This window comes from Bos indicus x Bos taurus, chromosome 3 (genome assembly GCF_003369695.1).
Source record: "Bos indicus x Bos taurus breed Angus x Brahman F1 hybrid chromosome 3, Bos_hybrid_MaternalHap_v2.0, whole genome shotgun sequence".
Classification (NCBI taxonomy): domain Eukaryota; kingdom Metazoa; phylum Chordata; class Mammalia; order Artiodactyla; family Bovidae; genus Bos; species Bos indicus x Bos taurus.
This window is the reverse complement of record NC_040078.1, coordinates 109,991,136-110,003,991: the sequence shown is the minus strand read 5'-3', so window position 1 is coordinate 110,003,991 and position 12,856 is coordinate 109,991,136. Positions and strand designations below refer to the sequence as shown.

Here is a 12,856-nt window from a genome sequence, read left to right as displayed (position 1 = left end):
CACTTTCCCAAGACAAGATCAGTCTGGGGCCCTCACAGCTCCTGCACCTCAGACCAGCCAAACTCCGAGGAGGCTCTCGTCCAGGTCAGCGAGGCCGCCCTCCACGACTGCGCCTCGCGCCGGCACGGCCCCGCACCAGGGTGGCGGGAGGAGTCCAACCCCTCGGGTTTGTCTCCGGCCGGCACGGCCGGGTCCCGTTCGCTGTCCCGGGTCTCAACCCGTCGCGCTCGCCCCGGACTCCACCCAGGCTCGGCGCCCGCGGCGCGACGCCTCCCCTGCGTCCACCGCGCCGGCCGCGCCCGCACCGACGTCGCGCCCGAACGGTCAGGGCGGAGAGGCGAGGCCTGGACGTCTGGCGAGCCCGGGCGGCGGAACTGACGCCAGCGGGCTTCCGGGGGTGGCCCCCGGGGAGGTCGGCGGCGGCGTCGCAGTCGTGGAGGGGCAGTGGGAGCGTAAGCGGCCGTGGGCGACGCAAGTTCCGCACAGAGCTCTTCCTTCTCGCCTCACGCTTCTTCCTCTCTCCTAGTCGCGTGCTGCCTCCCGACGGCCGCTCTTCCTGACCAGAGCTTTCGGAGTGCGGTGGCTGAGGAGAAGCCGTCACCACCCCGCCTCGGGGCCGCGTCAGGGTTCCAGTCGCGCCGCGTCGCCCCCTGCGCCGCCTCCTTGCCCTCAGTGGCGGGCGCCCTTCTCACTCGAAGCACTCCCCCCAGCTCCATGAATGGAAATCGGCTCCGCAGGTGAGTGAGTCAGAGCTGCTGGTCTGTTCGGTGGGTGTAGGTAGCTCCAGAGCATCCTCGCCCCCGGCGCCCCGGCCCAGGTGCGCGAGGTCTGCGCCGTCCCCCCTCCGCCCCCAGCCCAGCCCTTCCTCCGCCTCCCCGCAGCCCCGCCGCAGTTCCCCGGGGCCGCGGAGTAGGCGACACTGCGGGGAGGGGGCGCTGCTCTAGCGATGGAAGTTTGGGGTTCCTTAGGGGATATTACTCTTTTCCCTTCGGAGTCTAGAAGGGTTTGCCATCGTTTTCGTTGTTCCAGTTGAAGATATAATGGGGTGTGTGTCCCGTAGAGACAGAGGGTGGCCAGCCTTCTCCCTTATTTATCTCTTAAGGTAGTTGTGAAGATACATTAAGATAACAGATGAGAATTGAGTTTGAAATAGATGTTAGTGCAACGTCAAATGCAAGATGGCATTTCTTCCATCCCTGAGTTCTCGTCTGATGTTCGTGGCAGCTTGGTATGCAGTTCCTGAGGATCTTGGAAATGTCATATCAGCCTGGATCACTGCTTATGTGAGGAGGTAGATCTTAAAATTGCTGACTATATATGTATCTGTTCATTCTTTATTCCCTAGAGAATCGGCTGTCATATTCTTGGAAATTTAGGATTTAAGAAAACTGCTTCTCTCCTTGGGAAAAAATGATAGTCTTGAGGAAAAAATTGCAACATGAGCAATGCTTACATTTAAAAAAGAAAAAGCACTCTTTGTGGTCTGTAATTAGTTGAAGGACATAAGTAGGTGTTACATAACAGTTTGCTTTCCAAATGATCATATTTGGTATGTTAAATTTGGAAGTATGCTTCATCCAGTTACAGATTTATAAAGTAATTTTGAAAATGTAAAGTGGTTGGTGTCTTCTTACTAATAATACCAAAAGTCCCCGAATTTCACATCTCATTTTGTCAATTGATGAGGCAACTGAATATGAGATAGAAAAACTTACATGAGAAACCAGTGACATAATGACAATAAAGATTTTGTTGACTATATTAAGGAGTATAATTGTCAAGTAGATGTGAAAAACAAGTTGTAGAGATGGGCTGGGGAGAAGGGTTTATTACAATTTCTATTCTATGGAATTTTCTCTAATCAATATCTACCATTTCTCTTTTGCATGCTCCATCTTTTTTTTTTCCACCTTTTCATGTCTTCTTGAAAAGGGGAAGTTTGTCTAGACTGTGAAGAGTTTTACTCTGGTTTATCAGTGATTAGTATATTTCCGAAACTGTCCTCTGTTTTTCAGTTTTCTAATACAGTATTTAGGGAATGTGATAATTTGGGAGATATACATAATTTTTACATAATTGTTCATTGTTAAGCCTGTAAAACAAGCATGGAATTTAAATACTTTCCTAATTATCCTAAATTTCCAAAAAAAAAAAAATTTAAGGTTTTCTTCTTTTTCATCTTTGGATTTTTCATATGAAATTACTCCCAAATACACAAACAACATTTTAGAAACTACTTCTGGAATCAAATGATTTAGCCAATGGATCCAACTTGCCAAGTATGATTCAGTAAATTCTCCTATAAATTCTTGAGTTATAGATAAGTTTTACCTCTTCTTGCATGGGCCATTGCTGAAATATATACCCATTTAACTGTCTTCACATCTCTGGAGGTATAGTTTGATTTATCAACCATATGGTTGGACATCTTGGAACACAAGGTTTATTCTTCAGTGCAGTTTATACGTGATTGACTGTAATTTAATAAGATAAAGTGTAATTTGGCTTAAGAGTGTCATCATCAAAAACAGAATTTTCATTCTTCCTGAGACTTTTTTCATGTAATTGTTATGCTGCAAGTGAAATTAAAAGCATAGTTGGGAAAAATGTGCAACTGAGTTTAAAATCAAGAGTTTGACAGATGTATATTTTTTGAAAATTTTAGATGCATATGTTCTCTGATAGTCTGTTGAGTCAGTGTTGGATCTTGGCTCTCCAGTTCTGTTCTGAGTTTTTCTTTCTTGTGGAGATTCTCAGGAATCGGCTTATGGCAAAATTTATTAAATTCTAGTTGTTAGGTGGATACATAGAAAACTTAAATTTATTTACATTAGAGGACTTCAGATACAAATTCTATATATGTGTTGCTTAGGGAATCGTTCTTCACTAACAGTTAATATTTGTCTATTCTCCTTTTAGGCATATAATATTTTAAGTGATTTTTTTAAAGGGTGTCCTGTACAGTGTACTGACTTAGTGCTGTGTGAACTCAGTGATTTAACCAAAAAGCTGCCAGGCACACTTGGTTTTTAAATAATGATAATCAATAGTTTGGCATCTGTGCCTAGGATTCCTTAGTTAGGGGAACTTCTGATGAAACTCTTCTATGCTTTAATTACAGCTGGTTTAAGATTATATATGTTATATTTTCATTCCAAATGAAGTGGGAATAAAAGAAGTAGAAATGTTCATTGAGATAACAGTTCTCCTGGGTAGCTATTTTTTAGGACTGCACTATTCTAGTCTGTATTTTTAGGTAAAATCAGACTAGGGTTGAAGGCAGAGAGAGTTGTATTTACCTCCCAATGGAAGAAAAACATTTTCTGTTATCCTAAATGAATGACAGTACAAAGTAATTTGTTTGGTAGTTGTCTTATACAGTCTTGCAAAAGTGAATAGACTGTGTTTCTTCGTTATATTCTTGATTTCCTGTTTGAATGTAGTTTTTTTAGGACTCTGCATTTCTTATGTAATAAAAATCAAGAAAAGTCATTTGAGAAATTTCAAAGGATGTATGGAAGCTAAGTTTGAATAAGATGAATAAAAGTTGTGGATTCAAAGTACTGAAGTATATAATGCCATTAGGTTCTCAGTTTAGTATTTCTTTAATTGCTTGGGAAATGTTTTTATTGTTATATGGATTTTCTCACTTGTAGAGTTTTGTCTTGAAGAAGATAAGATGCTGCTTTGTCTAGAGGAAACATTGAAAAATTTAGCTAGTGCTGCTCTGAAGTGGCCATTGTAATGTTTTTTCCCTAGTATTTGCTGCTCTTGACTGGTATTGGGACTTATAAAAATGTACAAGATTATTTTGATTTTTGTTTTAGAATTTAATTCCTCTGACAGTGATGGAAGACCCTGAGGGAAAACTGAAAAGGAAACAAGAAACAACTGTTTTCTTCTAAACAAAGACTTAAAAGTAAAGGAGGTGGGGGGGTGGGAAACATATGAAATCTTCAAATGTAATCCAGTCAACATGATGAGACTTTAAAAAATTATCCTGATTTCATCACCTTGGTATAATCTTTAAAGTTTTAAATCAAATTCCAAGTTAATAAATGTGTTAAAGATTTTTTTTAGCTAAATAATTTAGGAAAGTGGTTAGAATAAATAAAATAGTTTCTAAATGCTATTTTTGCTCCTTCAGAGAACTGTATGTAATAATTTGATAATTTAGACTTAATTTATTATTTTCCAGTGGGAACATTACATTTGTTTGTTTCTATATGCCTGGTCTGATAGTATGCAGAGAGGCCAGAGGCCCTGTAAAGGGAACATTTCTGGAAACATTCTCTGTTGTATGTGGAAAAACCCTGCCTCAGGATAAAATTCTTGCCAAATTGTCATAATCTTGGGTTCTAATTGAATACTATCTTATTTTATATCACAGCCATCTTTCTTCACATTGGGTTTCATAGTCTTAAGTAAAATATTTGAGGATCTCCTTGAAAGATGAATTAAGTATTTCATAATCTAAAACAAAGTTGTAGTCTTGTAAAGCAAGTATACCCCAGTAAAATTTTTTAAAAAAGAAAAAAAAGAGGGCTGCCTTGTCATGTTACGTAGTTGAAAGTCAATAAATAATTATATGAATCTAAAAAAATAAAGTAACATGTTTTTGCTTATAATACTGAAAACCAGGATTTTAACTAATTTATGTGTAGTTTTGTTTTGTTTTAATGGATTGGGAGGAAAAGACAAGTGATCTGTTTTCAGGAAGGTAAAACTAAAAAGATAATTTATTTAAGAAAAGTATTCTTTCCAAACCTGTTTAGTCTTGGTTTGTTGGGATGAACAGCATTCACCAGACATTCCTGCTTCTCATTCAGTTGTCTGGGATACTCAATAGACCCTCATTCTTGGCTCATTAACAAAACAGATGTGAGAAAGAATATTGTGTGGTGTTTCAACCATAGTGGTTATGCTGTTAGGATACATGAACAGCCTTTCTGTGTTTGGAGGTTCTGTAGTTTTCTGCCATTATCTGTGTTTTTAATATTAATGACTTTCATTGGCTACCCATTGCTTTAAAAAAAAAAAAAGACTGTTGAGAGTTAGCAAAATCTTGTCACACAACTGATGCTTTCTCTTATATCTTAAATGTGGGCTCTTTGTGATTTGGTTGCAATAAAATATTATATACGTTAATCTAGAATGTTAGTTTAATGAAATCGTAGGGAAGAATTCTTTGTTTTATGTCAGCCAGTTTTTCCTACATTATTTCTGAATTATTGAGTTCTTGAGAAATCAGAATATATCTGTAAAATATAGACTTTGGATGTTTTTATATTTTTCATTTTTGCAAGAAAATGTTCTCAACTGTAGGCTTACATAATGCTCCTTTTGAGTCATTACCAATATTTGATGTTTTAACTGATTTCTAAATCTAACAGCAGAAGTTCCGTAGTGTATCTCTCAATTTTAAAAAAGTTGAAGAATAAATTGCAAAATAGGTTTATATCTTAGCAGTGAAGTCCTTTTGTTTGAGGAAACTTCTAGCTTCTGAATTGGGACTTGCTATCTATCTGTATATTTGACATAAAATTACTCAGATTTTTCTAAATTTTTGCTTGGGTGATAATAAGTTTTTCAAAAGTTATCCAAACTTTAATTATAAAATAAATCTCAAGGCATTTCCATAGTGCATGGACTGTTTGTTTTCTGAAGGGGCGGGGGAGGGGGGACGGCGTGGTGGGGGAATGTCTTTGAAAAAATGGTTCCCCATATGGCATCTGAGAAATTTAACCCTGAACAGTCTGGATGTTCTAGAGTGCTGATTTAGCTACAGTGAATATAATAAATGTAATCTGATATGAGTACACTGTGTTTGTACAGGTTCATTGAAAAAATAGGTAGAATTAGTAGATAGGAAGTTATTAAAATCTCATGCCTTGTGAATTTAACTAGTAAACAGACATTTAATTATGTCAAGTTTTGAAGTCAACACAATATATATATTTTTTCAAAACAAAAATAGAAAACTTTTCCTGATTATAAAAGTATATGTTTATTGTTTTTTTAAAAGCAAACAGTATAGGAAAATCTAGAATAGAAATTAAAATAATATGATCTTATAATCCAGAGAAAACCATTGTTAATTTTTTCTTGTATATTTTCTTATATGTCTATCCATCATCATATTAATTGTTTTTAACCTGCTTTTTCTACTCAGTTATGTATCATGGATATTTTTTTCTTATCATTACTTATATCTATGTAGCAATATTAGTTTTACTAATGCATAGCATTTAATTTTTAAATTTGTATTTTTTTTTTTTTTGCCATGCCATCTGGCTTATGGGTTCATAGTTCCTGGACCAGGGATTGAACCTTTGGCAGTAAAAGCACAGAGTCTTAACCAATGGACCACCAAGGAATTCTAGCATTTAATTTTATATTATTAGTCAGGCTTAACTGATGGCATTTAGATTTTTTCCATTTTTTAAATAAAATTTTAACTGAAACTTTGGTAAGTATCCTAATATATAGATCTTTGTATGGTGGTCCATTGATTGCTTTAGGATAAATTCCTAAAAGTAGAATTGATAAAATGAAGTATCCCATGAATATGCAAGTAAAAGTTCCCAGTGAAAATCCATAATTTTTAACAGGCTATAGTTGATTCTGATTTGTTAATTGCTTATTTTTATTTATTTTTGTTGTTGTTCATTGCTTATTTTTCATCAGTCACATTTGCTGTAGGCTGTAATTTAGCTTTGGATTCACAAGTAGAACATGTTAAATTCTTAGGTCAGTGAACACCACATACATATGCTTTGAAAATGTATAGTTTGAGGTTTATGTGGTTAGTTGTTATTTAGCCAATACTTGATAAAGCTACCAGAAGAAAAGTTTGGGGTAGAAATTCCTGATAGTGCTTTTTATTTCTATTTAATTACATTTTTAACTCTAGTGGACAATATATGTATTTGTTAAATAACTAAAATATGGTTCAGTGGAAGTTTAATTTATTGTATTGACAGAATTACTTCTTCCATTAATATACATTAACTTTTTTTTTAATACTTTGAATTGATGGTTTTATAGTCAATAGAGTTCTGTTACATTGCTTATTCATGAAACAGAATTTTTATTTTTACCAGTTTGTATAAAAAGTATCAAGCAAAATAATGATAACGGAATAAAAATGACAGTGTAATATAGTGTAGAAAGCATGGGTTTTGGAGACAAATCCTGGCTCTCAAATTAACATAATAATGATGTGCCATTGCAGGTTCATCTATTGTAACAAATGTAACACGCTGATGTGGGGATATTGATAGTTGGGGAGGCTGTGCATAGGTGGGGGTAGCAGGCATATAGGCCATCTCTGCCTTCTGCTCAGTTTTACTGTGAACCCACAACTACTCTAAAAAATAAAATCTGTTAAAAGGAATTAACTGTGATTTTGGGTAGTACATTTAATCTTCCTTAACTTTAATTTCCTTATCTGTATAATGGCATAGTAAAGAGATTCAGTATGCAAAGGAAATACCATTCTTCACTTCCTAATTTGTAAGACATTTTACTATAGAAGATTGAGGGTGTATAGGCAGAACTGTAATAAACTCCCATATACTCATCACCCAAACCCAACATTCATCAACCCGTATCCAATCATGTCCATTCTACTTTCCTCTCTCCTGTATTTTTTGAAGTGTATTCTGGGCATAATATTTCATTTATAAATATCTGCTAAGTATATCTATAAGAGATATAGGGGACTTCCCTGGTGGCTCAGTCTTAAAGAATCTGCCTGCCAGTGCAGGGGACACAGGTTCAAATCCTCTTATGGGAAGATTCCACATGCTGCGGAGCAACTAAATCTGTGCTCCGCAACTACTGAGCCCGTGCTCTAGAGCCCAAGACCTGCCACTGCTGAAACCTGCACGCCAAGAGCCCATGCTCTGCAACAAGAGAAGCCAACAAAATGAGAAACCTGTGCACTGCAACTAAGAATAGCTTCTGCTTACCCAACTAGAGAAAGCCAGTACAAAGCAATGAAGACCCAACACGGCCAAAAATAAATAAATAAAAAAAATTTTTTTTTTAAGAGAGAAAGAGAGGGAACTTCCCCGGTGATTAAGATTCTGGGTTTCCACTGTGGGGGGCGTGGGTTCAATACCTGGTTGGGGAACTAAGATCCCACAAACCGTGAGATGCAGCCAAGAAATGAGAGATATGTACTCTTTAAATAAGCCACAGTACCATTCTTACAGCAGAATAGTAACAGCATAATCATTTATATCAAATATCTAGTCATTGTTCAGTTTCAGCTTGTCTCAGATATTATACTTTATTTTCTTAACAGTTTGCTTTTTAAAAATATATTTCATTTTTGAATCAGGATCCAAATAAATTCCCCACATTGTAAATGATTGTTACGTATTTTAAGTATCTCTTAATTTGTAAGGTTTCTACCCTTTCCCCCTTTACAATGTATAGATTGTTTGTTCTTTTAGACTTACTCACAGTCTGGATTTGGCTAGTTCTGTCTTCATGGTATAATTTAACATGTTTCTCCAAGTTTACTGTAAACTTTTGTTGTTGTTGAGTCGCTAAGTCGAGTCCAACTCTGCGGCAACACGCCAGACTCCCCTGTCCTTCACTGTCTCCCAGAGTTTGCTCAAACTCATGTCCATTGAGTCATTGATGCCACCCAATCATCTCATCCTCTGTTGCTCCCTTCTTCTCCTGCCCTCAGTCTTTCCCAGCATCAGGGTCTTTTCAAATGAGTCAGCTTTTCACATCAGGTGGCCAAAGTATTGGAGCTTCAGTTTCAGCATCAGTTCTTCCGATGAGTATTCAGGGTTGATTTCCTTTAGGATTGACTGGTTTGATTTCCTTGCTATCCAAGGGACTCTCAAGAGTCTGCTCCAACACCACAGTTCAAAAGCATCAATTCTTCGACATTCACCCTTCTTTTTGGTCCACCTCTCACATCCATACATGACTACTGGAAAAGCCATAGCTTTGACTATACAGACCTTTGTTGGCAAAGTGATGTGTCTGCTTTTTAAAATGCTGTCTAGGTTTGTCATAGCTTTTCTTCCAGAGGGTAAGCATCTTTCAGTTTTGTGGCCGTAGTCACTGTCCACAGTGATTCTGGAGCCCCCCAAAAATAAAATCTGCCACTGTTTCCATTGTTTCCCCATTATTTGCCATAAAGTGATGGGACCAGATGCCGTGATCTTCATTTTTTGAATGTTGACTTTTAAGCCATTTTTTTTGCTCTCCTCTTCCACCTTCATCAAGAGGCTTTTTAGTTCCTCTTTGATTTCTGTCATAGGGTGGTATCATCTGCATATCTGAGATTATTGGTATTTCTCCCCGGCAGTCTTGATTCCAGCTTGTGATTCATCTAGCCCGACATTTCGCATGATGTACTCTGCATTTAAGTTAAATAAGCAGGGTGACAGTATACAGCCTTCACGTACTCCTTTCTCAATTTTGAACCAGGACCTAAAACTTGATCAGATTCAGGGCATTCTTTTTCTCTTTCTTTCTTTCTGCCCACGCCTTGTGGCATATGAGATCTTAGTTCCTTGACCAGGGATTGAACCTCCACACAGTGGAATGGGAAATCTTAAACAGTGGACCACCAGGGAAGTACCCCCAGAGCATTCTTTTTGAACTTCACAAAGAATCAGTCAGGTTTTTGTTCCCAGCACTTTGCTAAAATTGCTCTTATCAAAGTCAACAAATTATTCGTTAAGTCCGGTGAAAGTCACTCGGTTGTGTCTGACTCTTTGAAACCCCATGGACTGTAACCTGCCAGGCTCCTCTGTTCGTGGAATTTTCTAGGCCAGAATACTGAAGTGGGTAGCTGTCTCCCCTTTACTTCTCCAGGGGATCGTCCCAACCAAGGGATCGAACCCAGGTCTCCTGCATTGCAGGTGGATTCTTTACCATCTGAGCCAGCAAGGAAGCCAGTTAAATCCACTAGTCAATTCCCAAATCTTAATTTTGTCTCTTCACCCATATTTTATTACATTGCTTCTTTCTCGAAACACTGCTATTCCACTTGTCTTCCTGGCTACCACATTCTCTAGGTCCTTCTCCAACCTTATTGGCTATTACTTTTCTTCTTCCTTTGCTGTTTCATCTTCATCTCCCCAGTTTCTAAACATTGGGAGTTTCTCAGGATTTATTAATATTCTTATGTATCCTGCCACAGTTTGGGTGATCACCTCTGGTTCAGTGGTTTCAAAAGCCACTAATATGCCAAGGACTGTCATATCTACATGTCCAGCCTATACCTCTTAAAGTGTCCTAAAAATCCTCTTGATTTCTTCTCAAAACTTTCTATTATTCCTGAGTTATTCCTATCAGTATGTGACATTTCAAATTCTTTTAGTTGCTTAGACCAAAAAGCTTTTAGAGCTCTTTTCTTTCATACCCCACACCTAATCCATTAGCAGTTCCCACTAGGTCTCTTGTCTAAATATTTTCCACATTGACATCATTCCCATAGCTGCTACCACTGCTGCCCTAGCCAACATTATCTTTTGCCTGGAAAGTTGACTGGCCTACTAACTGATCTCTTTGCTTGTGCTTTTACGCATAATTTTTCAGACAGCAGTTAGAGTGATTGTTTAGAAAAGTTTAAGTCAGATCATAATGCTTCTAGATTCAGAACCCATTGTTGATTTCTCATATATCATAATCAGATCCAAAGACCTCATGGCTTGCAAATCCCGTGTGATCTGATCCCCCATTATCTTTCTGACCTCATCTCCTACTATTCTCTCCTGTTCACTTTGCTCCAGGCAGAATGGTCTGTTTGCTGTTCATTGAATACCAGGCAAGCTTTTTGCTTTATACTTGATTTTTCCTTTGCCTGGACTACTCTTTCAGCTATCTATAATACATGACTTTTTCTCTCACTTCTGTTTTCTGCCTCAGTTCAGTTCAGTCGCACAGTCATGTCCAACTCTTTGCAACCTCATTGACTGCAGCACACCAGGCCTCCCTATCCATCACGAACTTCCAGAGCTTGCTCAAACTCATGTCCATTGAGTCAGTGATATCATCCAACCATCTCATTCTCTGTCACCCCCTTCTCCTCCTGCCTTCCATCTTTCCCAGCATCAGGGTCTTTTCCAATGAGTCAGTTCTTTGCATCAGGTGGCCAAAGTATTGGAGCTTCAGTTTCAGCATTAGTCCTCCCAATAAATATTCAGAACTGATTTCCTTGAGGATTGACTGGTTTGATCTCCTTGCAGTCCAAGGGACTCTCAGGAGTCTTTTCCAACACTACAGTTCTAAAGCATCAGTTCTTCAGCACTGAGCTTCTTTATAGTTCATCTCTCGCATCCATACATGACTACTGGAAAAAGCATAGCTTTGACTAGACAGACCTTTGTTGGTAAAGTAATATCTCTGCTTTTTAATACGCTGTCTCGGTTTGTCATAGCTTTTCTTCCAAGGAGCAAGCATTTTTTAATTTCATGGCTGCAGTCACCATCTGCAGTGATTTTGGAGCCCAAGAAAATAAAGTCTGTCACTGTTTCCATTGTTTTCCCATCTATTTGCCATGAAGTGATGGGACCAGATGCCATGATCTTAGTTTTTTGAATGTTGAATTTTAAGCTAGCTTTTTCACTCTCCTCTTTCACTTTCATCAAGAGCCTCTTTAGTTCATTTTTGCTTTCTGCCATAAGAGTGGTGTCATCTGCATATCTGAAGTTATTGATATTTCTCCCGGCAGTCTTGATTCTGGCTTGTGCTTCATCCACCCCAGCATTTGGCATAATGTACTCTGCATATAAGTTAAATAAGCAGGGTGGCAGTATACAGCCTTTATGTACCTCTTTCCCAATTTTGAACCAGTCTGTTGTTCCATGTCTGGTTCTAACTGTTGCTTCTTGCCCTGCATACAGGTTTCTCAGGAGGCAGGTCAGGTGGTCTGGTATTCCCATCGCTTGAAGAATTTTCCATAGTTTGTTGTGATCCACACAGTCAAAGCCTTTAGTGTAGTCAGTGAAACAGAAATAGATGTTTTCTGGAATTCTCTTGCTTTTTTTTAATGATCCAGTGGATGTTAGCAGTTTGATCTCTGATTCCTTTGCCTTTTCTAAATCTGGCTTGATCATCTGGAAGTTCACAGTTCATGTACTGTTGAAGCCTGGCATGGAAAATTTTGAGCATTACTTTACTAGCATGTGAGATGAGTGCAATTGTGCGATAGTTTGAGCATTCTTTTGCATTGCCTTTCTTTGGGATTGGAATGAAAACTGACCTTTTCCAGTCCTGTGGCCACTGCTGAGTTTTCCAAATTTGCTGGCATATTGAGTGCAGCACTTTCACAGCATCATCTTTTAGGATTTGAAATAGCTCAACTGGAATTCCATCACCTCCACTAGCTTTGTTCATAATGATGCTTCCTAAGGCCTACCTGACTTTGCATTCCAGGATGTCTGGCTCTCGGTGAGTGATCACATCATCCTACTTATCTAGGTCAGTTCTTCTGTGTATTCTTGCCACCTCTTCTTAATATCTTCTGCTTCTGTTAGGTCCATATTGTTTCTGTCCTTTATTTTGCCCATCTTTGCATGAAATGTTCCCTTGGTATGTCTAATTTTCTTGAAGAGATCTCTAGTCTTTTCTATTCTATTGTTTTCCTGTTTCTTTGCATTGATCACTGAGTAAGGCTTACTTATCTCTCCTTGCTATTCTTTGGAATTCTGCATTCAGATGGATATATGTTTCCTTTTCTTCTTTGCCTTTCTCTTCTGTTCATTTCTCAACTATTTGTAAGGCCTCCTCAGACAACCATTTTGCATTTCTTTTTCTTGGGGATGGTTTAGATCACGGCCTCCTGTACAGTGTTACAAACCTCCATCCATAGTTCTTC

At 38.5% G+C, this 12,856-nt stretch overlaps 1 protein-coding gene across 4 annotated transcripts in view; it reads left to right on the top strand.

Annotated features, from left to right (window-relative positions):
• The first annotated feature begins 305 nt into the window (after positions 1-305).
• The window catches only part of AGO3 (argonaute RISC catalytic component 3), a 136,174-nt gene continuing 123,623 nt past the window's right edge, over positions 306-12,856 (top strand). The window contains exon 1 of one of the 4 annotated variants that reach the window (XM_027537844.1): positions 306-737. In XM_027537844.1, coding sequence (XP_027393645.1) covers positions 719-737 — 19 coding nt within the window. In that variant the 5' untranslated portion in view covers positions 306-718. Of the gene's footprint in view, positions 738-993; positions 1,292-12,856 lie in introns of those variants that run through there. The other 3 variants (XM_027537843.1, XM_027537841.1, XM_027537842.1) reach the window with 3 other exon arrangements.